At 38.8% G+C, this 24420-nt stretch overlaps 1 protein-coding gene across 1 annotated transcript; it reads right to left on the bottom strand.

The window, feature by feature from the left end:
• Positions 1-2: 2 nt before the first annotated feature.
• On the bottom strand, positions 3-23587 carry LOC138830572 (myosin-4). The gene is made up of 40 exons (XM_070026961.1): positions 23380-23587; positions 23140-23188; positions 20445-20687; positions 20209-20352; positions 19723-19879; positions 18837-18864; positions 18627-18741; positions 18443-18535; positions 18237-18300; positions 17988-18086; positions 17761-17864; positions 16520-16658; positions 15874-15992; positions 15628-15777; positions 14916-15086; positions 14119-14428; positions 13259-13332; positions 12304-12391; positions 12102-12219; positions 11795-11918; positions 11563-11699; positions 11178-11433; positions 9963-10205; positions 9375-9551; positions 9027-9172; positions 8566-8656; positions 8088-8477; positions 7036-7162; positions 6455-6573; positions 6127-6323; positions 4808-4991; positions 4563-4728; positions 4340-4464; positions 3746-4054; positions 2984-3187; positions 1637-1762; positions 1378-1548; positions 1189-1293; positions 993-1088; positions 3-260 (listed from the first exon to the last, which is right to left on the bottom strand). Exons 3-40 carry the CDS (start codon positions 20646-20648, stop codon positions 108-110), a joined length of 5823 nt encoding a protein of 1940 aa, XP_069883062.1. The 5' UTR covers positions 20649-20687; positions 23140-23188; positions 23380-23587; the 3' UTR covers positions 3-107.
• Between the last annotated feature and the right edge of the window lie 833 nt (positions 23588-24420).

Raw genomic sequence — 24420 nt, 5'->3', positions numbered from 1 at the left:
TTTAAATTGCAAAAATCTCTGCAGATTTTATTTCCTTGATATAGAGGACAGTGACAAAGAATTCACATTTTGTGCATTTCTTAGGTCACTCTCAGCAGAAGAATGAATTACTCTTCACTTATGACTTTGGTGTGAACTTCCCGGCTCTTCACCCGTAGCTTGTTGACCTGTGACTCTGCGATGTCAGCCCGTTCCTCGGCTTCCTCCAGCTCGTGCTGGATCTTGCGGAACTTGGAAAGGTTCACATTGGATTGTTCCTCCTGAGAACAGAATTGCATTTTAGAGAATAAGAAAGCTTGACATTTTCAGATTGTAATGGTCTTGTCTATTTTTGAAAGAAGCTTCAGGATTTGACTCGTGAATATGAAAGCAAAAGGTTCTGTCACTTGGTAACATAGTTCCTTGGAGGGAGAGCAACCCACAAACTCTTCCTACAATACCCCTCTTTTCCATTTCTCTCATTTGACCCAGGGCGGAATAAAGAGGCTCCTCTAGCAACATGGAAATCAAAGGAGCATGGATTTGATCTTTTTTTTTCCTGTAAAATAAACTTTAAAAATAGGTATAGCGGTAGTATAGGTGTAAAGAATTTTAAGGAAACTTTCAAAATTAAGAGGATGAATTAAAAAAAAAACAGGATGAGAAAGTAAGTTGAAAAAAAAAAGGTCTCAAATGGGTTTATCATTAAGTTAAATAGGCCTTAGAATAAATCAGACCTCATTTGCATCGTTTTCTACATTCTGGGAGTTTAGAGTAGGAAGAGTTTTGTGTTAAGAAAGTATTTGTCTGTTAACATGTCTGGAAAATTGCTTTCAAATGTCTTAGAAGAAATTAACTAGAATCTCTTGTCAAGTATACTCATTTTCCTTGCTGCTGGTTTATTACCAATTTTGTGTTCAGTGGCTTAAGGAAAGCCCCTTACATTATAGAAACTTCAAGGTCCCACAAAAGCTGGGACCTAAATGTTTCTCTGTTACTGTGGAGATACTCACAGCCTCTTCGGCTTGTCTCTTATAAGCTTTAACTTTGGTTTGTAATTTGTCCACCAAGTCCTGCAGCCTGAGAACATTCTTGCGGTCCTCCTCAGTCTGAAAGAGGCAGCAAACAGATAGTGCCATTGTTAGAAAATGTATTACTGTTTTTATTTTCTCCACAGTGTAGGCCTAGCAAATCTAAAATGCCAGTCACCTGGTAAGTGAGTTCCTTCACTCTCCTCTCATGTTTGCGAAGGCCCTTGACAGCCTCAACATTGCGCTTCTGTTCATTTTCCACCTCATTTTCCAGCTCCCTCACCTAGGAGAGAACAAAAGTGTTAAATAGGTCTGTCGTAACTTCCCACACACAGGCTAGAAATTGAATGGATGTGTGGACACTCACTCTAGCCTCCAGTTTCTGGATCTGCTTCTTGCCACCCTTCAGTGCCAGCTGCTCAGCCTCATCCAGACGGTGCTGCAGGTCCTTCACTGTCTGTTCCATGTTCTTCTTCATCCGCTCCAGGTGGGCGCTGGTGTCCTGTTCCTTCTTCAGCTCCTCAGCCATCATGGCAGCCTAGTGAGTAGTAAGACAGAAAAAGTTAAGAGCCCAGAGAGCACAGCGGGATTGAAGTTTGCCCACCACCCTGTTGCCCTCTGCTCACATCGGTGATGGCCTTCTTGGCCTTCTCCTCTGCATTGCGGGCTTCCTGCACAATGTCCTCCATCTCTCCCTGGATTTGGGAGATGTCATTCTCCAGCTTCTTCTTGGTGTTGATCAGGCTGGTGTTCTGTAGCAAATTAACAAAAAGGAGGAAAATCACAGTTATGATCATTTACATTGTTGTTTGACTAGCAGGCATAAATTACTGTAAGAAATGTGAAGAATAAAAACCAAGCCAGATTTGAATTCTAAGTCTATGCCTTCTTTTTCTGCTCATATGTCTGTAAAACTTTAAATAAATCGTTCTAGGTAAAAGTTAATTTCTAATGGCAAATATATTCAGTGGTTATCAGTGAATATTTATAAACATAAAGCAAAATCCCCATACTTAAAAGTGCTATCCTATATAGTACCAGTGAACAAAAATGGATTATTAATTTTGGCAATTCATTTCTACTAATTGGATCTGTATATTAAGTGGTACAAAAAACAAACCTGTAATCTGTGCGTTATGTAAAGTTGACAATAGTTATATATCTATTCAATTCTAGATACTCATAATTAGTAAGAAACGTGTTATACATTAATGTGATTTAAAAGTTATTTCTGGCATGTGATTTTAACTTTGCTATAATAGCTATTAAGTGTCAAAGTACACAGTAATGTTTATTATAAAATGGAAACTGCAAACTAGCATTAAAAATAACAATAATGATTATATTCTCATTAACCAGAGATAACCATTTGAAACACTGTTTATCTTTATAGATGTTTCTTATATGTTTTTAAGCTAAAAGATAATGCACCTTTTTCTTTTGAAAAAAACAGTTTCTCTATTTGTAGTTTAGGGAGGTCTTGAACTCTTTAAGTAGTTTAGACTGACTTTAAGCTCTTAAGCCTTCTGCCTTTGGCTGGGATTAACTAAACTTACTGTATATCAGCTAGTGCAAGGACATACCTTAGTAATTTAACAAATCCGCTGTAAACAGCAAATGCTAACTAGCACTCATAATGGCTTACATGAATCAAATCCAAGAGCTTCTTTAATATTTCATAAGTTTAGCCTTATGTGCATGTCATACATATTATCTGGTGGCTTATTATTTTCTACTTTGTCTCTTTAAAAACAGAGGATTGCAGGTGGTTTTCTGTGGTTCACTATATAATTTTGAAACTTGATTATTTGCACCCATGGTTATTCCAGACTATGTACTTGTAAACCAGCTAGGTCTCAATACATCACTCTATACATTTATCACAACTCCTGGAAACATTAAACAAGCTTATCCTTCCAAACAGCCTCCATTTTCAGAAAGTACATTCATTAAACCATGGTCATGAGCATCACCTGAGTGTGCAGGAGTTGCACACGCTCACTGGCATCCAGAAGCTCTTGCTCTGCGACTCTCCTGCTCCTCTCTGTCTGTTCCAGGGATGCTCTGAGCTCTTCAATCTCAGCTTGCATTAGGTTAGCTCTGCGCTCAACCATTGCCAGTTGTTCTTTAAGGTCATCTTGGCCTCTGATGGCATCATCCAGATGGAGCTGAGTGTCCTACGCAAAGAAAAAGACCCATATTCATGTTCCAATTTTAGTTGATACAAATCGAAGGTCATGTACACATTTTATGCTAACAACTCAGTAGGATTAGATAGGACATTAGTACTTTTAATGGCCAATTCTTGAAGGCCTACTCTAACACTTCCCTTCCAAAGAACATGTTTTATTACTTTAGATCATGAATCATAAAAAGTCACAGCTAAATCTATAAAATTTTAGATCAAGAAAGTACCCTTATCATCCAGTCCAATGATGTTATTTTAAATATTTGAAAAGAGAAGTCCACATAAAGGCAATAACATATACCTAAAGTCTTTTAATGTTCTGTCTCTACCATTTACCACTTTACCTACTGTGCAGATAACATAGTAACTTCTTCCTTGGTCTTTTCAGACAAAACAAACCTCTTTCGCAACTATGCACGTAAAAAGTTTAAATGACTACCACATTAAGTGGATGATCCATAATTGGTGGCCTTCCTACAACATTAAGTTTTAAGTTCTACAATGCTGCCCAGACTGTATCACACCATGTGTTTTTATGCTAATGTACCTTTAACATTCCTTGTGTGTTTCTGAGATTCCTTATGGCCTCAGCAGCCTGGCGGTTGGCATGGTTCAGCTGGATTTCCATTTCATTGAGGTCTCCCTCCATCTTCTTCTTGATCCTCAGGGCATCATTCCTGCTCCTGATCTCCGCATCCAGGGTGCTCTGCATGGACTCCACCACTCTGAGATGGTTTCTCTTTAGCTGGTCAATTTCCTCATCCTTCTCAGCAATTTTCCGGTCAATCTCAGATTTCACCTGATTTAACTCGAGTTGGATGCGAAGAATTTTGCCTTCTTCATGCTCAAGAGATGCCTTAATAAGGGGAAAACTTAGGTTATCTAAAAATATTTTATCACAATAGAACTATTTTTTCCTATATGAGAATGATTTCTCCAAGAAGTCATTTATAAATTCCACAGATGTTATTATATCTTCATTTAATCTATTTCTTCTCTATTCAGAAGGTATAATGCAGCATTTTTCATTGGTTAGATGCATTATGCCCTAGGCTTGCAACATGGTAGACCTCATTTCTTATTCTTTTCTCCTCCCCCACAATTTATCTGTAATGTATAGGCAAGCAAATGAAACATGTACCTCTGCTTCCTCGAGAGCAGCCTGTAGCTCACTCTTTTCTTGATCAATTTGTTTCTTTATTTTCTCCAGTTCATGAATATGCTTTCCACCCTCCGCAATTTGCTCAGTTAAGTCAGAAATCTCCTCTGTTGTTTAATAATAAACATCAAAGTTCAACTTAGAATGAAAAATGGAAAGATCTCTCCCAACCATTTTTTGAAATAGAATGACTATAGACACTCACGCTGTAAGTTCTTATTTTCTCTCTTTAGTGTTTCGAGTTGATCCAGGGATTCTTCATAGGCATTCTTCACCTTGAACAGATCAGTGCTGAGAGAACGGGACTCCTTCTGGGAGGCCTCAAGTTCTGCCTGAGTTTCCTCATACTTCTGTTTCCATTCTGCCAGAACCTGGAAGTATATTAGTAATTAGATTCTGGTATCAGAAACGGCACCAGTTTCCCCCTAGGGAGACAGTCGCTGTGGCCACCTTGTCAAAGTTCCGTTGCTTCTTATCAAGGGCTGCGCAGGCAGCATTAGATCTTTCTACATCAATCATGAGATCCTCCACTTCATTCTGAAGTCGCTGCTTTGTCTTCTCCAGAGAAGCACATTTGGAATTCACAGCTTCTACGTGTTCCTCAGCATCCTGCAGACGCTGAGCCAGCTTCTTCCTGAAAAGGTATCAGTGTGAGTGACCACCAAGAACAGAATCAAAAGTTACCACAGTGAACTCTGTGACCTGCCAAGAAAGAAAGTGTATTTTCCCCAAATCTGCTTCTTGGTACCTATTTTATCTCTCCTGGAATTCTGTTTTCCCTAGTGAGTTCTTATTTTTATCTATCTTAGGTTCTGTCAAATATAAAATGAAGCCATTTTGAGAAAGAGAGAGAGAATATGAATGAATAAGCATTTCAACTGAGTGAAAAATGGAAACCATGGATAGAAGGCATTTTGTCAAAGAACAGTAGCATTGAATAGGATCCTGAGCAATTTCTAGCATGTTCCTTTTTACTGTATGGAGGAAACTGTGGTCCACAGAGAGTATGTTTGAGATCATATGATTAACCACTAATTTTCTGATGTCCTCAGAAAATAAGCATCACCTCATTATATTTCCCAATTAATGCTTGATATCCTAGTTACTGCCTCTCTATCAGCCCATCTTATTCATGTCTTTTACCAATCCACACTCACAGCTAGAAGGCTGTCTCTACAAATTCTGGCCAGACACATTCATTTCATTTAATTTTAACAACTACTAAAATCAGTGAAATTTAGGAACACTTCCTTCGCAATGTTTTTCCTTCTATATGTAATTCCCATGAATTTTATTCTATAAAATGTATTGTAAAATTCATGAATAAGTCCACTGATATTGGTTGGGTAATCATAGTCTTATTCTGAACATTCAACACTCTAGGCTAAAGAAAAACATTAAAAACATTAAAAGCATTATTATAGCCAGAATTTTGCACTAGATAACCTCTGTCGCCTTTTCCTTCTATGAAAGGAAAATAATTTCACTTAATTTATAAAAGCAAAGTTGATAACTAATAATCTACTTGTCCTTTTGGTGGAAAGAAGTACAAGATGCTTCTGTACCATACTTTGGTCTTATCCTGTTCTCCAGTGGGTACATAATGGGATGTAACAAGGACAATATTGTGGAATCTACCAATCTACCTCCCAACAATAAAGTAGGCTAGAATTCTTGGCCTATTTCCATGGTTGGAATAGTCCCTTCTATTTTTCTATGACTGATTTCTACTTTCATTTCTTTCTGCACCCATCACTGAAAATCCATACTTGGCCTCCTCCAGCTCCTCTGTGCGTTGAATGGCATCAGTTTCGTATTTGGTCCTCCACTGGGAAACCTCACTGTTAGCCTTGGACATGGCCCTTTGCAGCTCAGCCTTGGCTTCCTGCTCCTCTTCATATTGTTCCCTTAGCAGGTCACAGTCATGGCGGGCTGACTGTAGGGCGTGGGCCAGGGCATTCTTGGCCTAGATCAACCAAAAGGTGAATAAAATAAGTTTACATTCTAGTCATTGATTGATAGTCTCTGTGTGAAGTTCAGTACTGTATCATGTTGCCCAGGGCAGGTGATTCAAAGTATCAACGGGAAAATTCTCACCTTTGTCTCTTCTTCCAGCTGCCTCTTTAATTCCTCAATCTGCTGTGTAAACGCTTGTTTGCCTCTGGACAGTTGAGAAACCAAAGCATCTTTCTCATCGATCTGTCTGGAAAATTCACCTTTGGAAGACAAAATAGGAATGATTTAGCTCTGCTGTCTAGATGAAGAGAAGCGTGGAATGCCATCTGACCCTCCTCTCTCCTTGGGTCATAAGATGAAGAGAATAACTCCAGAGTAGCAGTTCATTGACAGGGTTATTTCTTGCTTTTCTAAAGCATATGATTTTTCTTTGATATTTTAGGATTTTTGATTTTTTTTAACATTAGTGTTGAGGCAAGAAAAAAATCTCTTGAGCCCAGAGAACTTAAATTTCATTTTTAAATTATTTCACAGTTTAAAAAAAAGAGATGTGGCTGAGAAATAATAGGTAGGGTGTACATGGCTGAGGAATGCTTTGTCTTTCTTTTTTTATATGTATTTTTCTTGCAAAGCTACTGTACAAAGGGGTTACAGTTACAGGAGCAAGGTAATGAGTCCATTTCCTGTCGAGCATTGTGACTCAGGAAGGCTCACTGACTGACCTGATTCTGTGTGTAAGCGTGCCTTTTGGGCTGACAACTCATTGATTAAGCGTTGCTGCTCCTCTTCCTTTGTTTTCACTTCGCTAAGCTGGTCCTCTAGGGTACGGCACATTTTCTCAAGGTTCCCCTGTGATAGGAAATACAAATCAGGAAAAGATGGCATATTAGAAGGCTGGGATTTGGATATCTGCAATTACTTGTAGCAGGAAGAATTTAATTTACTTTACCGTCAAAGCCTTCACAGTACATTGTCTAAGAAATACTGGGGAATATGTTTGTCTAGATAAACGAACATAGGATTGTCAAAATTGGATTATCTTCTTTTAGAAGACGTGAACATTAATTATATCCTACATCATAATGGAGAATGACTTTTAGGCAAGTCTTAATTTTCATTTTTTTTACAGTTGCTTGGCTTTTGCTTGCTCAGAGCTGGTGCTCTACCACTTGAACCAGGCTTCCAACACTGCTTTTATCTTGGGGAAAGAGTGTGATTTTTTTTGCCTGAGCTGCCTTCCTCTAGCTCTCAATCTCCTGAATAGCTAAGATTACAGGCAGGAGCAATAGCACCTGGACTCACTCTAATTGTTCACAAAAAGTTTGAAGCAATTTCTTTTTTTTTTTTTTTTTTGTCGGTCATGGGTCTTGAACTCTGGGCCTGGGCGCTGTCCCTCAGCTCTTCAGCTCAAGGCAAGCACTCTACCACTTGAGCTATAGCGCCACTTCCGGTTTTCTGGTGATTTATTGGAGATAGGAGTCTCACAGTCTTTCCTGCCTGGGCTGGCTTTGAACCGCAATCCTCAGATCTCAGTCTCCTGAGTAGCTAGGATTACAGGCGTGAGCCACCAGCCCCCGGCTTTTGAAGCAATTTCTAAAAGTAAGCTATTGAACATAAGTAATTTGGTTTAATACTATGATGCCTATTAGAAAAAAAATAAACTTAGGGATTACATGTGATGTTTGTACAATTTGATTAGATATATTCAGATATAATGATAGCTATTTTGAACTATTGCATGTAAAGGAAAAAAAGGCGGTGTGAATAAAAAGACCTTGGCTTTGGAGACTGTCTCCATGTTTCCAGCAAGGTCATCAATCTCCATCTTCAGCTCGCTCTTCTCCTTCTCCAGCTTCTGCTTGACCCTCTGCAGGTTGTCGATCTGCTCCCCAAGCTCTGCCACACTGTCTGCATGCTTCTTCCGAAGAGCAGCTGCTGTGGCTTCATGCTGCAGGGTGGCCTCCTCCAGGTCCCTGCGCATTTTCTGGAACTCAGCCTCCCGCTTCTTGTTCATCTCGATCTGGGCAGAAGTGGCTCCACCAGCCTCTTCCAGCCTCTCGCTGATCTCCTCCAGTTCCCGGGAGAGGTCAGAGCGCTGCTTCTCTGCTTTGGCCCTGGAGGCCCTCTCTGCCTCGATTTCCTCCTCCAGCTCCTCAATGCGGGCCTGAGAGTGAAAGTCAACATTAATGTCAATTCATGACAGTTTTATTCAAACCCTGTCATATCTTGCAAAATTAAAGGGAATGCCTTGCCTGCAACTCCTTGATCTTCTTCTGCAGCTGCATTCCAAGGGCTTGTTCATCTTCAATCTTGCTTTGCAGATTGCTCATTTCAAACTCTTTCCTAGTAAAAGAGCATATGAGCTCACAGTCAGTTCTCATCCAGTCTTATCTATTCATAATAAAACTTCTTTAGATTGCTGGTGTTGAGGAAGAATACAGGCTTTTATAAGTCAGTAATGTGTCATTTTCCTCAAATAGCTATCAATATTCATTTTCTCCATATGTCATAAAGTAATATTTTGGAGATCTATCATTATCATTATTATTATTATTATTATTATTATTATTATTATTATTATCTTAAAGTAGATGTACAATGGGTTTTTAATTCAACCAATCAGTTGTTTAAAGATCTTTTTAATATATATTTTAATATATATCTTCAGTGTTATTCATAATTAAGATTATAGCTGAACTATAATCCCACTTACTTTTTGAGTTTCTCATCAAGCTGTTGTTTGTCATTTTCGATATCCATTGTGGATTCTTGGGCCAATTTTAGGTCTCCCTCCAGCTTCCTCTTAGCTCTTTCTAAGTCCATTCGAAGTTTCTTTTCTTGTTCCAGAGATCCTTCAAGCTAAATTATAATGGATTTAATTTGCCTTCTTATGCAGTGAATCTTATGCCACTAGCTTGATACTCAAGATACAATCATTGAATCTTTTTAAAGAAACAATAAATAAGAGATGACTTTAACAGTCTTGAGTATCAATGATGGTATCATGTCACAGTTGCTTATTCCATTATCTTAAGGGGAAGACTTTGCTTTTCACACTTACATCATCCACTTGCTGCTCTAGCTTGGTTTTAGCTTTGGTCAGAGTGTTGACTTTGTCCTCCTCTGCCTGCAGGTCATCCAGGGTCTGCTGGTGGGCCTCTTGGAGGGCCTTCTTCTCCTTGGTCAGCTTGGCGATATTTTCATCCAGGCCTGCCATCTCTTCTGTGAGGTTTTTCACCTTTTGGTTTGAACAGAGGATAAGAATGCTCATGACAATCTGTCATCTTTTTTTCTTTTATGAGACAGTGTCTTTCTCTGAAGCCCAGACTGGCCTCAAATTTGTGGTCCTCCTTCTCAACCTCTCAAGTGTCAAGGTTAAAGGTATGTGCCAACATTCACAGCTGACAGCCTGTCACCTTGATGAAAACCAGGATCTCATAGGACAGTATCAGTCTGAAAGTAAAATCATAAGCTAACCTTAGACCTACATGGCTGAAGAGAGTGAAGGTGAAAAAAAGGTGAAGGAAAATGAGTGAGTGGTAAAGAGTAAGGGATGGTGTGATTATGTTGATTTTTTTCATATTCAATAACTGAAGATTAAGCTATATTAGTAAGTGAATGCTTGTAAATACTCTAAAATGGACCATACCTTGTTCTCCGTGGCATGCTTCTCCTTTTCAACCTTGGCCAGGGTCAGCTCAAGGTCATCAATGTCTTTCTTCAGTTCTGAGCACTCATCCTCTAGCTTTCTCTTCTTGGCGGTCAGCTCAGCATTGATCTCTTCCTCATCCTCTGCTCTTTCAGTCAGCTCTTTGATTTTGGCCTCCAGCTGGATTTTGGTCTTGATCAGCTGATCACACCTTTCCTCTGCATCAGCCAAGCCATCTGCTTCCTAAAGGGAGCAATTGAACATTTTCACATGTTTGAGCTGAATATGCACCCTTGCAGTCACTTATTAAGAGAAGGTTGGAAGGAGAGAATGAGGGGGACAGATTGAGTATAATAGAAGTACTTTATATCTGTATATGAAAATAAAATAGTAAAACCTGTTAAAATTATTTATAGAGGAAAGGGGGCAAGAAGAGTAACAGAGGGAGTGAATTTGATCCAAGCACTTTACATATGCATATGAACATATCCCAAGTAACCTCTTGGTATAATTAATACACACTAATAAATATAAAATCGATAGAAATAAAATGTTATTAAACTTATTAAGAGGGGAAATGTCTACTGATTATCAGTTGGTTAGCAATTACATTATAAATGAAGTACACAAGTTTAAAATTTTTAGTCTACTTAATAAGTAGAATAACAGCTTCCTCAATTACCCATGTGTGAAAAGTGAAATCAGGAAAACTTTTTAACTTTTTGGTACACTTTACAACTTACTAATTCTTGTTACTTCTGGAAAAGTCACTCATTCCAGCACATAGTTTCCTCACATTCATGGGGGTGAGAAAAAAAAAAAACAATGCAACTTCCATTTTATGCACAAAAACAATTAGGAGCAAGAGAATAATCTAATCTAAGATAGGGGTCTATGAAGGGAGGAAAATGTCTAGGGACATGTTTATGCCTGTCCCTTGGTAACCAAGCTATGTTATGAATGCACATATGAAACTATTCATATGTGAGCATGTGCAGTTTATTAATGTACCTATGAACACATGCAGCATATGTAGCTTTGCATCTTTTGCTTTTTTAGTTCTGAGTCTTGGTAGATTTGAAGGGTAATCCATCACAACAAATTTCCAGTGGGTATAATTTGCTTTCCAATTCTTAAATTAAGAAATGCTTGTATTCAGTTAGATAATGATTAGATAATAAGTTATTGCTCAGTTGTGCAATATGTAATACTTACCGATTGAACCTGGAGTTGCAAGTCATTTTTCTCTTGCATCAGTGCTACCATCTTTTCTTCCAGTTCTTTCCTTTTGGCTTCTGACTTAGCCAGTTCCTCTTTGGTTTTCTCAAAATCTTCCTTCATGTTGGCCATCTCCTTCTCTGTCTCTGCACTCTTGAGAAGGGGTTTGATCTTGAAATACAGCTTCATCCAGGGCCAGTGCTTCACATTCATGAAGGCACGGACATTGTACTGGATGCAGAAGATGGATTCTCTGTAGAAAAAGGAAAACAGTTAACAAAGACAAAACAATGTATAAAGTGACCATCACAACAAAAGCAGTGACTGCATTGAATTCCCTCATAAATGTGTGAAAAAGGAAGAATTTTCTTTTGTCCCTCACCTCCTTTCCATCATCTTCTTGAACTCCACCCTCATCAGGTACCCTCTGCAGATGGCTTGAGTGCGTGTGATGAGTTGGGCTAGCTTATCATCTCGCATCTCCTCTAGAGTTCCCAACAGGCCAGCTTTAAAGAAAACCTTACCAGAGAGCAAGTTCAAGCATGTTATTTCCACTCATGAGAAACCCCCAAAGTTATGAAATTATGAATGATAGAAGTTTGGTCTGGTGGTACCTTGGTATGACCAAATTTGTACTGGGTATGGTCAATATCAATAGACCCTAGAAGTTTCTCAGAAGCCTTCTTGCTGTCAATGAACTGACCCTCTGGGATAGCACTGGCATTGAGAACTTTGTATCTGTCAAAACAAAAAGGAGATTAAAATGTGGCTTTTCTTTTTCTTTTTCCCTGAAAAAAAAAAATCTAACACTTGGTAGCTATCACTGAAAAGTTGAATAGGTTAAGTTTTGGAGAGCAATGTACCATTAAAAGAATAAGACACCTTTTAATGTAAAACTGTGAGAAAATATGAGACACAAACCTCTGCTTGAAGTCTGCATAAATGATTCTGCTTGGGAACCCTTTCCGGCAGATGCGGATGCCTTCCAGCACGCCGTTACACCGCAGCTGGTGCAGGACAAGTTCGTGCTCCATGGCACCTAAGAACAGAGAATGTCTTCTAAATAACAGTCTGAAGAAAGAAATCACGCTGGAGACTCATTTGGGATATAGATGTGTCTTACCAGGAGTTTTAGTTTCATTGGGAATGAGGCAGCGTACAAAGTGGGGGTGAGTGCTCCTCAAGTTGGTCATCAGCTTATTTAAATTCTCCTATAAAACCACACGAAAATGTTTAAAATCACCTGTAATTGTGTCTATGTCAGAGCCCCCCTCAATGCTCTGTAACTAATTTTGACTCATCTCACATTTTAAACAACTATCTAAAAAACAAAGAAAAAACTGACCCAGTGTTGACCAAGAGAAATCATATAGATCGAGTGTAGGTAGGAAATACCTAATTACATAAAAATCAGTCAATTTCAGTGTGTTGCTCTTAAGCTTGACAGAAAAGACATGGATTGAGACTTTGATCATGGGGTATAGATATAAGTGAATAATGTGAATGCTTTAAAAGTGGATTGATTTCATGAAAAAAAATGATACTGACTCTGGGCTGGGAAGGTGGCTCAGTGGTAGAGCGCTTGCCTCGCATGCATGAGGCCCTGGGTTCAATTCCTCAGCACCACATAAGCAGGAAAAAAAGCTGGAAGTGGCGCTGTGGCTCAAGCGGTAGAGCGCTAGCCTTGAGCTGAAGGGCTGAGGGACAGCGCCTAGGCCCAGAGTTCAGGCCCCACAATTGGACCAAAAAAAAATGATACTGACTCATTATGTATTTTAGGATGGCATCTACCTCACTAGGTAGCCCAGGCTGACCTCAAACCTGCAATTTTTCAAGTGCTGGGATTACAGATATGTGCCACCACACTGAACTTCATTGGAAATGTAAGACCAAGTCTCTTGCACTTTGGGTTCAGGGAAACGGATCACTTACTATTATAAGTTTTAATGTAAAGAGATACACTGTGGGTCTTCTATGTGTTACTTTTTTTTCCTCAAGTGAAAATATTTACGTTTTTTTTTTGGATTTTTATGACATTAATTTTTTAAATAAAATTATAATTCTAGGTTATACTGTACCCTGAAAAGAGCTGACACTGTCTGGAAAGAAGAACCCTTCTTCTTGCCACCTTTCTTTCCACCACCGCCACCCTCTGAAAAATAAGAAAAATTTAAAAATTAGATGTAACGGCCTTTGAAATAGAGCCCATAGATAGACATCAGGATCCCAAAATTCTCTTTGGAATTTAAATGAGCACTCACTGCTATTCTTCTTTCTATATCTTTCCTTACTCAGATGTAGACTAAGAAAATGTAGCCATTGACTCACATTATACACAGGGGAAAAATACACAGAGCTTGTAATTGACAAGGTTGATGGGATCTGAATAGGACTCCTCAGCTCTAAATTGGGAATGCCAGTTTCCTGAAGGGGCCTTTGAATGTGTAAAGTTCAGTGCCTGGTTCCAGATAAGTGAACCTTTGCTTACTTGCAGGTAAGTCCTAATTTCTATTTGCCTGGGCTTCCGTATTATTACTTGACCATCTAGGCTTGGGCCACTTATGAGAACAAAACTTGAATTCCCCAAGTTCTGGGGCCCTGCAAAGAATTTCTGTATCTCCAACTTACTTAGATCTTTGAAGGAGGCAGTATTATTAAAGTGGTAAAAGTGAGTTATGTCATCGTAAGCAAGCCACATTATCTTATTCTCTCATTGTTGTTTATAAAATGAGACTATGGACTAAAGATTGCTCCATACAAATCTCTACTCTGATAGTTCAGAAAACTGTGTGCTTCAGTTATGGAATATACTTCCTTTCGTTAGACTCACAAGGGACATATTTTCATATTAGGTTTTGCTATAACTAAACTTGTCTCTGGTAAATAGTATATTTCTATTTTGTGACCTTAGGACATTATTGATGCTATTAAAAATTACCTGCTTCAGCAGCTTGTCCCCCAGAAAAGAGGAAAGCCAGGGTCTTCAATCCAGACTTCTGGTATAGCCCCACCACAGTCTCATTCAGGGGGTCCTTGTTCTTGTCCAGCCAGCCAATAATGTTGTAGTCCACAGTGCCCGCATAGTGCACCAGTGAGAAGTGGGCCTCAGCCTTGCCTTTGGCAGGCTTGGGCTTCTGGAAGTTGTTGGATTTGCCCAGGTGCTGTTCATAGAGCTTGTTCTTGAAAGAGGTGTCTGTTGCCTTGGGAAACATGCACTCCTCTTCCAGGATGGAGAAGATGCCCATAGGCTAAGAATAGCAAAAAGTAATGGTATTTGTGAGTCCTTTAGAGAATTCTACTGTGTGATTTGTGTAATCAGCAGAGACTGTGAATGATACACTAAATAGACATGCTTTGTTACCTCTACCACCAAAATGTAGAACAGTCATAGTGTATCAAGGACCTATGAGAAATATGTTTCTAGAAAGGACTCAGATCAAATAGTCTATCTATACCACTTAGAAAACTTTATGTTTAGTGCATAAAATAAACTGTCTGAAAGTACCATTTTTAAATACTTTAAAACTATTCTGAATTCTTTCTTCTTTACTAACCGTGTAATTGACATCACTCAAAATCATGAAACATCCCTGCTTGGTTTTTGGAGGGCTTGGGATATGAATTCAGGAGTTTGCTCTTACTCTACCACTTTATTTTAGAATTGGGCTGTAATTAAGCATAAGGTGGCCACAGATTTGTTTTTCCTGTTTTGAAGGCTTAAAAAGTCCTATGAACCTTCTCAATGAGCTCGATGCAGGCAGCCAGGTCCATCCCGAAGTCAATGAACTCCCAGTCGATGCCTTCCTTCTTGTATTCCTCTTGCTCCAGCACGAACATGTGGTGGTTGAAAAACTGTTGCAGTTTCTCGTTGGTGAAGTTGATACATAGCTGTTCTAGGGTGTTGAACTATAGGGAGGAATAAATATAGGGAAATTTAGTCATGGTTAACTTATATGTACAGTGAAGTTAGTAATGTCTTCTTCTGAATTTAAGACATTTTTGTTTATTACATTACAAACTTTCAGCTTGTTTCTTGAACTATTATATAATTCTAACCCAAGAACTTACTCCTTAAATGTTTCCCAAGTAACTTCATGAAATTATGCATGTTAGGCAAAATATTGTTAGATAAGAACTTCCATATTTCTTCAAGAGTAACCTAAGAAAGTGTTTGTATGAGTATTCCATTAGATCCAAGATAGATTGTGAGCATTTTAACCTTTTAAGGACCATCATTTGAGAGTTCTAGTCTGGAAATAATAATTTTTTCTCTGTTCCTGTTTATCCTTTTACTTATATTCATATTTCACCAAAGACTCTTCAACAGGAATTACAGTTTGTACTTTTTGTAAGTACATTTTATGAAGATAATTTTGAATGCCCTAACCAGATCCATCAAGTAGCTAATGAGTTTTATTTGCCAATTCTCTGTCCATTTACTACTCACATCAAAGATCTCAAAGCCGGCAATGTCCAAGACCCCAATGAAGTACTGCCTGGGCTGCTTGGTGTCCAGCTGCTGGTTGATGCGGGTGACCATCCACAGGAACATCTTCTCATACATGGATTTGGCCAGGGCACCCACTGAGTTGTACACCTTCAAAAAGAGTATGTGATGGTTTAGCTTTTGATTTGACCTTGGCGAAGCCTCCCCTGGTATAAGGGAGAATCAGGGGTTTAACATTATGTTTACCTGCTGCACAGTTTGGCCTTTGGTGACATACTCATTGCCGACCTTGACCCTGGGGTAGCAGAGGGCTTTGAGCAGATCAGCAGAGTTCAAACTGGTCAGATAGGCAGCTTTGTCAGCAACTGCATGAAGAAATAGAGAACGGTGAAACTAACAGGGGCTTACACAGTTTCAAATGTGACAGGTGATGACCAAGGAGAAGATTTTGCTGTGACAGCAATAGGTGCAAATGTTGTGAGTTCTGGTCATTTGTTTATATTGTTTCAGAATCCTTGTCTCTATTCACACTAATTTTAGTCATTCTTCTAAAGAGAAATTGGAGCTACAGGAATCCATCCTCTGTGTGATGTTTGAAATATGGCAAAAATAGACCGCAGATCAAGATAATTTGAGAAACCCTACCTTTGTAATGACAAAGACATTCAGATCACCAACTTACTTGACTGTGATTAAAAAATACTTCAATCAAGGAGCAAATAGTAGATTTAAAAGTCAATGGAGAGTGGAATGGACAGAAATCACAAATATCCACAAACGGGCTTAATTTTGTAAAATACCTAACAGTCTGTCATTTTCTCTTCTTAAGACTTTTGGCCTTTGTGACATATGCCAGATGGAAAAAAATATAAGGCATCAACGGGCAGTATACCTTCAGTGCCATCTGGTTCAGCTTGCTCTTCCCTTTGCTTTTGCTTGAATTTCATGTTTCCATAGTGCATCACAGCCCCAGTGAGCTTGTAAATAGCCACCTTCTCATCAGCACTGAAACCCAGGATGTCCACAGCACTCTGTCAAAAAGAGTTAAGTTTATTCATTTCCCAACTAGCACTTTGGCCGACTTGCTTAGGGGACACCAGTGGTCTGTGTCTTCACTTTTTCCTCATTGTGCCCTATCTTATATCTGAGACTCAAACTTTGCTAACTTCAAGAGAATGCATTTCCTTTGCTTCTTTGATCTACATCAGAACTAAGTGGCATGTATCAGTCTTCCCTCTTGAGTCATGCAGACTGTAAGGATGTCATGTTCCTTATTCAATTGTTCACACTCACTCAAATAGGACTTAAAGCCATGACTACCAGCACTGAGACCAGGGATTTCTCCATCTCTTTCAGCCTGCCCTGGCTGCTTATCACATGCCCTGGCATTAACAACTCTTTGAAAGAGAAAATACCTTTATAATCAAATACCAATGCTATGTCTGGGTGCTACAATATTAAAGTTAAAAATACTAAAGTTAAGAATAATTGCAGAGTATCCAGAAATTTGAAAGAAACACAAAGTAAGTATAGTTTATGTATAAAGAAAATAAGCCCCAGAATTATAATCATTAAAGAAAAGTGATGAAAAAGGAAACAACTTATAGTTTCAAAAAATACTCTTTTGGGGCTACATAAGCCTAATAAATATAAAGGCTCAGAGTAGACAACCCATGTTTTATAATGCTGCATAAGGATGAGAGAGCAATATTGTGAATCTCCAGATGTTCATCCAAAGCTTTGTGTTTGCATCTGACTATTAGAAACTGTGAGGATTTCAGTCTCTGGTGTTAAAAATGTAGTGATAATGTTGCTCTTTCCTACATGAAGTAGAAAAGAAGTAGCAATATTTGGGGTACAAATACTGACCCCAAAAGACCAATAAGATTTTAAAAAATAAAAAGAATCAATTAAGTAGGGACTGTCTACAATGAACATTTATTACAGACATTCAAAGCTTTCAAGGAAGACATTGAAATACCCTGTAATTATCACCCAGAGATAAGAAAGGCTAAAAGGTATTATTGCTTATTGACAATCTGTCTTCTAATGTGTCTTATTTTGATAGAGGACAGAGAGGGTTGTATGCTGGAAAATGTCTTTGCTTTTCTCTGCCTTGAACCTATTACTTACATCTGTGGCCATCAGCTCCTCTTGATCATCAATACTGGGCACAGTAATTTCACCTTGACTGACATAGGCGAAGTCATATGGGTTGGTGGTGATCAGAAGCATTTCTTAACACATGGGAAAAAAGCAGTATATAGCTAGAGTTACTTTGGTCACCAAAACATTTTAGGCAGACATCATAGACAGACTATTATTCTTCCTTGATAGAAATATATCAAGAGACTTCTTACCAATGAGCTCTGGTTTCTTATTGGACATGATTTGATAAAATATGTGATAGCTTCTTTCAGCCTTTAGCTGGAAAGTGACTCGGGACTTCTCTAGCAGATCTGGAATGACAGATCAAGCACATGTAAAAGAAAAGGCCACAGGTGAAAATGAAGCATTGAAAATTTCACACAACATACATAAAAGTGAGATTTCCCAGTACATACACCTGCAGAAAAAATATTTCCAGTCACTAATATTTATTAACTTACATGTTTCAATATCTGCAGAAGCCAGCTTGCCTGTGGCACCAAAATGAATCCTGATGAATTTACCCTTGAAAAGGCAAAAGAGGGCTGATTGAAAGGCTGAAACTATTTCCTTAGCCATTGGACAAAATGAATGGAAAAGATATTCACAATGCTGTACAGAAATGCCACTGCAGTTCTTACATGAAAAGGTCGACCAAGAGACTTACAAAGCGAGAGGAGTTGTCATTCCTCACGGTCTTGGCGTTGCCAAAGGCCTCCAGTAGGGGGTTGGCACTGATGATTTGATCTTCCAGAGTCCCCTGCAAAAGCAAGAACAGTCCTTACACCTGGTGCTCAAGAGTATCTTACCTGAGACTCCCAGTAGATTCTGAACATGGCCATGAGACCCACCTGCATTTTGCCAGAAGGTGCTTCCTCCTTTTTCTTCTCACCAGTAACTGCAATTGTTGCAAAGTACTGGATGACACGCTTCGTGTTGACAGTCTTCCCAGCACCAGATTCTCCACTGTGGAGAACAAGTAGAAATAAAAATCAAATTATAAGGTAGCAGTTACCACTACCATGATCAAAACTCGAAAGAAAGGCATAACATCTACGTACGTAATCAGGATTGACTGGTTCTCACGATCTATGAGACAGAAAACAAAGAAAACAGAACAAAAATAACAAGTCTTAGCACATAGATTAGTGTGGTACTTACACATTTTAAATTGTCTTTTAAAATGCCCCACTAATAAAAATAGTTATGTAATTGGTGATTTGCCTTTCACAAGAGTCTTAACAATAAGGACTGAAAGATGTGCTAATGAATTTGTGCTATCTTTCCATTGCTATGAATAAGAAAGAATATGGAATTTATTATAGCCATAAGAAGAATCAGTTGATAGTACATGGATTAACAGTTTTATGATCCACTCAGTTAAAATTCTGTCTTGTTACTAATATCCAATCCATAGTTTCCTACAGTTGTTATAATAACTTGTCCCTGAAATTTCAAAGCTTACTTTTAAGAAGAGATGATGCATTAACAAAAATGAAAATAGTTGATGAGTAAATTTGATTAAGCTAGAATTTGGATTTTAGCACAGAAATAAAGAAAGTATCTCTAGTTTTTGGAACTCATTCATTTTAGTCTAAATTTTGTCCCTACCTTTATTGTTGCTATTGTTATATTTGTGCAGAAGAGTTATTTTGGTCACCAGCATACAAATGTTTCACAGTACCTAGAGAAACTCTTTTTTTTTTTTTTTTTTTTTTGGGTCCAGTCGTGGGGCCTGAACTCTGGGCCTGGGCACTGTCCCTCAGCTCTTCAGCTCAAGGCTAGCGCTCTACCACTTGAGCCACAGCGCCACTTCCGGCTTTTTTCTTTTTGCTTATGTGGTGCTGAGGAATCGAACCCAGGGCCTTGAGCATGCAAGGCAAGCGCTCTACCACTGAGCCACCTTCCCAGCCCCCTAGAGAAACTCTTAAGTGTAGATTCACTCACCAGTCAGCATGAACTGATAGGCGTTGTCAGAGATGGAGAAGATGTGGGGCGGGGCCTCCTGACGCTTTTTGCCTCTGTAGGCAGCCACCACCTCGGGGTTGTACACCGGCAGCCACTTGTAGGGGTTGACGGTGACGCAGAAGAGGCCAGAGTAGGTCTGTGGGAAAGGACAAGGTTTCTCAGCCCTGGTCTTTTTATTCTACTCTGGAAATACTACTTAAAGAGCAAGGGGCTAGAGGCTTAATAACTACAGTAGGAATTATGAAGATTAATATCACCTGCTCTGTACAAAACGCTTGTTTTCCAACTAATTCAATGAAATAATTATCCACGTGTGCATGTTCAAGTACATTAGGATTTACAACATTACTCAAATGACTTATCTCCAGAGAATATTGCAATAGTAAAACCTGGAAACTAAGGCCTTCCTTTGTTCCCGTGAACAGAGGCAGTACATTGAGTTGGCGGGCTATACGGAGCACTCACGTAGATCATCCAGGCTGCATAACGCTCTTTGAGGTTGTACAGCACAGCAGGCTCATGCAGGTGAGTCATCATGGCCATGTCCTCAATCTTGTCATATTTGGGAGGGTTCATGGAGAAGACTTGATCTTCCTTAACTGTGACAGTCTATTAAGAAAGGAAGCAGTCAGTAAGTATGAACTGAAGAATAGAAAAAAAGACCAGTTACACCTCCCTGGGCCCCCTTTTGTTTTACTCACAGCTCCACCTTCAGTCTTGGCTGTCACTTTCCCTCCTTCCCTGCTTTGCACGGTTGCTTTTACGTAGGACTCCTTAGGGTCCACCACGAAGACTGATGACTTGGCATCAAAAGGCTTATTCTGAGCTTCAATGCGCTCCTTTTCAGACTTTCGGAGGTAAGGGGCAGCCTCCCCAAAAACAGCCATCTCTGCATCGGTACTCATGGCTGCAGGCTATTAGTGGCGGCTCAGGGCCAGGTGCACCTAGAAGAAGACACAGAGCCAGATGACAACCAAGGATTAGGTGGGTGGGTTTTCTTGGCTATCTCACTGGGACAGGTTCATCGCCAAGCTCGCTTCCTCTTCTGTTCTGCCCTTAGAGGTCACGCTTGTGTACACTGTTCCTAGGCTGAAAGGTACCTACGGACCTGAAAGCCACTTGTATTCTAGTTTAAGTTTTGTAACATTTTAAACCTCCATTCCTTCATCTGTATGTAGCTCTTAGTTGAGAACTGTGGAGAGATTTATATTCAGCTAGCAACATTTTGTTGTGCTGGTTGGATGTTCAGAATCTTTGCTTTCCTGCTATTTTTTTCCTTTCATTTTCCCAACTTGTTGTGTTTTATTTAACAACGTAATGATACTAGGAAATAGAAACTAATTGTTTACAGTGAATTTTCTATCTAAAAGAACTTATTTTAAAACCTGAAATATTTGGCATATTTTCTTCCTGCCCCAAATGATTAAAATTGAATGTAAAAATTACTAAATTTGGATGTAAGAAGATACATGTGTTCTTTCAGTACATAAATCTAGGTTGAAACATCCAATAAACTCAAGTAAACTCCTGTTAATAGACAGTATTAGGTGAGCAAAGGGAAAAGCAGGTATAATGAAATCTGAAAATCCCCAAACTGATTTTATCCTAAGACAAAATTAAGCCTCATCGGTTTTTTAAATTGTGTGAAAGTCGACAGTAGTGTCTAAACAGAAAACAATTTTAAAAGGCTCCTGGAGAAAATTTGCATCTGAAGTTTAATACAACTTCACAGTGATTGCATTTCTTAGTCTATTTCTCTGAGGTTTTTTTTGCTACTGGTTTTTATAATGTCAGTTTTATTAACTCAGTTCTTCTTGTTTTAGATATATATGTCTATTCATATTAGCTCCATTCCTTCTACCTTTATTTTTAAAAATATCAACATTGCAAGAAGGATATGTAGAAGACACTATGTTAGAAAACAAACTTTCCAATTGGGGGGGGGTGTAATTGTGGAGGTGGGAGGGAAGAGATGGTAGGGGAAAAACAAAGGAGGCAACAATGCTTGATATAAATGTACTCATTACCTTTCTCATGTAACTGTAACCCCTATGTACAGTATTTTCACAATAAAAATCTTAAAAAAAATCAATATTCTAAATATATCTTCTGAAATCAATTGCCAGTATAAACTTTCATATCAAAATGAATTTATTTTTCCCACTGATAAATGGGTACTTTCTGTGAAGTGGAAGAGGGCTTGGCTTGTACAAAGTGGTATCTTGGTTGACAATGACAAATGAAAATGATAACAATGAGAGCTTGAAGCATTTATAGGATTTTCAGAACATTCTAGTCTTTTGAGATCAACATTTAGTGTCCTCTTGATTTAGACAATTAGATATGGAATTTGCCACTGTATCTAATTCAGACAAAATCTTATCTGTAAAAGTCTCATGATGATACAGTGAACTTTAGGCATATTTTTAAGGGATAGATATCCCAACAGTTAATGCTATCTTAGGTTTTTTTTCCCAGAGAAGAAATGTTCATCTATTACATCATTTTTTTGTTTCTATGATTTGCTTTCACACAAAGCAATCTTTCCATCTCCTGTCTTAAGTTTTGGTCAAGTAACAATCCTCCAGGGAACCTCACATTTATTGTTGGGGCTAAGAGATGAGAGGTCCTTGAATCTACCAGCACAGAGATAATGGCTTCACATTTCCACAATGTCTTTTATCTAAGTAGATACTGCTACTGTGTTAAATATAAACTCACTAAAATAAGTGTTCAATACATAGTAGGTGTTTACCATTGTAGATATTCTGAACATAATAATAATCGTGGGTTTCAACATGTAGATTTGGGCAAGATCTCTTAAATGTTTTGCTTCAGTGGAGGGATTCTTGGAAACCACTGACTTAGATCATAGCAAGAGCAGGAGCCTTAGTAGTCAACTAGAATACAGACTCCTCATTTTACTGATGAGGAAAGTTCTTCAAGGCAAAGGGTCATTCAGTGTCACAGAGGTGGTAAGTAGTAGCAATGAGATGTGAGCCCTGTTCTTCTAAATCCAGGTTCAGTGCTAATTCTACTGCAACATACTGTGTTTGAAAATACATAAAAGCTGACTGACTTGACCCAGGCACCAATAACAAATTTGATCAACATATTATTGATGTTACTATGTAGCCTGTCTTGTTGGTTAAATTGAAGTAGAGTTTTTTACATTAAATATTACAGGGGGTGGTTGAAGTTCTAACAAAATTTGAAAGAGAAGTTTCGTTTGTTAGGTGAAATGATCTGAAAAGTCAGAATTTTATGAAAAGCCATTTTTTTTAAAGAGCAGCTCTTCTTTTTTCAATATGTTCAATACTAAACTAGGAAATCACTTAGTAGCTCATTAAAGTGTAACAAAGTAGATATCCCTTTGTTTAGACAAATTCCTCTTACCTCTTGTGTAATCAGATGAGGAAGGTGGCAGGCTCAAAGCAGAGAATGACTGTTGAAAGAAAACACAGGATTTTTTTTTCATTTAATCATGAAATCGTAGTAAAGATGTAGGATACAATGTCATTCTTAGGAATGTGGTGGGGGAAAAATTTTAAATTTGGGGAATATCAGTCATCTCCCCCCAGATGAAAACTCATCAGGAGTATACAGCTAGCCAGATGTTCTGCCACATATACATACCTTTGAGGATTTTGAGGAAGGACAGGACTGACGCATCTCAACTTCACTTTTATAGAGGCTATTCTGCAAACACAGCAGCTACCTCAGCTGTCCTAACTGGGAACCTACTTGGCAAGACCATTTTTGGCAATCTGTTTGCATAATATTCACTGACTGTGGCTGTGAATGGATATAATTAGAAATATTTCTTGTCACCTATAAATAATTTGACAGAGGATGATCTAGGGTGCTTTATAAGCATTTGATAGGGGATGGGGATTCAGAGCTTCTGAGACTATTTCTCCAGCTTAGCTGTTGCATCATTCATCACAGAATTCAAAGCCAGGTTCTCACTTAGGCTCCTGCCTATAAAATCAGCCGGACAGAATTTGCCCAACCTGAGGAATTTAGGACTAATTGACTCGCTAGCGCTTAGTGTTCTTAAGGAGTGTGAAATACATTTTAGATCTGACACTGTGATTGGGACTCATGAGTGATGGATATTAAGACGGAAAATTCCTAGTCAAGGTCTGGGCTTTAGGAAAACTGGCGATAGATTCTTTTAAAATCTGAAAGCCTAAACATGAAGGAGAAAGTGATTCTCGGATTAGCTCGTGGTGATGGATCAGTGAGGGAGGCATATAAGCATTAGCATAAACAAGTCCTGTTCCTTTTCGGGCAGACTTGCCATGGATCCCTCCAGCTCTCGTGATTTCATTGAAGAGACAACAGAATGCTGTGTAATGTTCCATGCAGATTTCTACTGCATCATGGAAGGAGACACAAACATGCATTCCTAGGTCATGGGCAAATCCCCGAGTAGCTGTAGCTATGATGAGGTGGGTACTGCATATTTTTATCTAAGGTGGGAGGAACAACGTGCCATCCAAAGCAGTCTCCCTGTGGACTGATAAGCTGGGTGGGCTATCATAAGCCCATGATACTCACAAATTGGGGTTGGTGGTTTTTCCACATACACAGCTGTTGCTGAACATGACAGGAAATCTACCTACTCTAAAAATGTCCTTAAGATCTGGTGTGATATTTTCAACTATCATCTGG

This window comes from Dipodomys merriami, unplaced genomic scaffold (assembly GCF_024711535.1).
Source record: "Dipodomys merriami isolate MVZ:Mamm:240054 unplaced genomic scaffold, mDipMer1.0.p SCAF_19, whole genome shotgun sequence".
Taxonomy (NCBI): Eukaryota; Metazoa; Chordata; class Mammalia; order Rodentia; family Heteromyidae; genus Dipodomys; species Dipodomys merriami.
Note: the sequence above shows the minus strand (reverse complement) of the source record. Positions and strands in the feature narration are given on the sequence as shown.

Excerpts from the sequence above, each read along its gene's own strand:
- LOC138830572 (XM_070026961.1), bottom strand. The coding sequence starts at position 20,648 with ATGAGTACCGATGCAGAGATGGCTGTTTTTGGGGAGGCTGCCCCTTAC. Across the intron at positions 15,087-15,627 it reads CCGGCTTTGAGATCTTTGAT|TTCAACACCCTAGAACAGCT; the intron begins GTGAGTAGTAAA and ends TCCTCCCTATAG. Across the intron at positions 14,429-14,915 it reads GCATCGAGCTCATTGAGAAG|CCTATGGGCATCTTCTCCAT; the intron begins GTTCATAGGACT and ends TGCTATTCTTAG.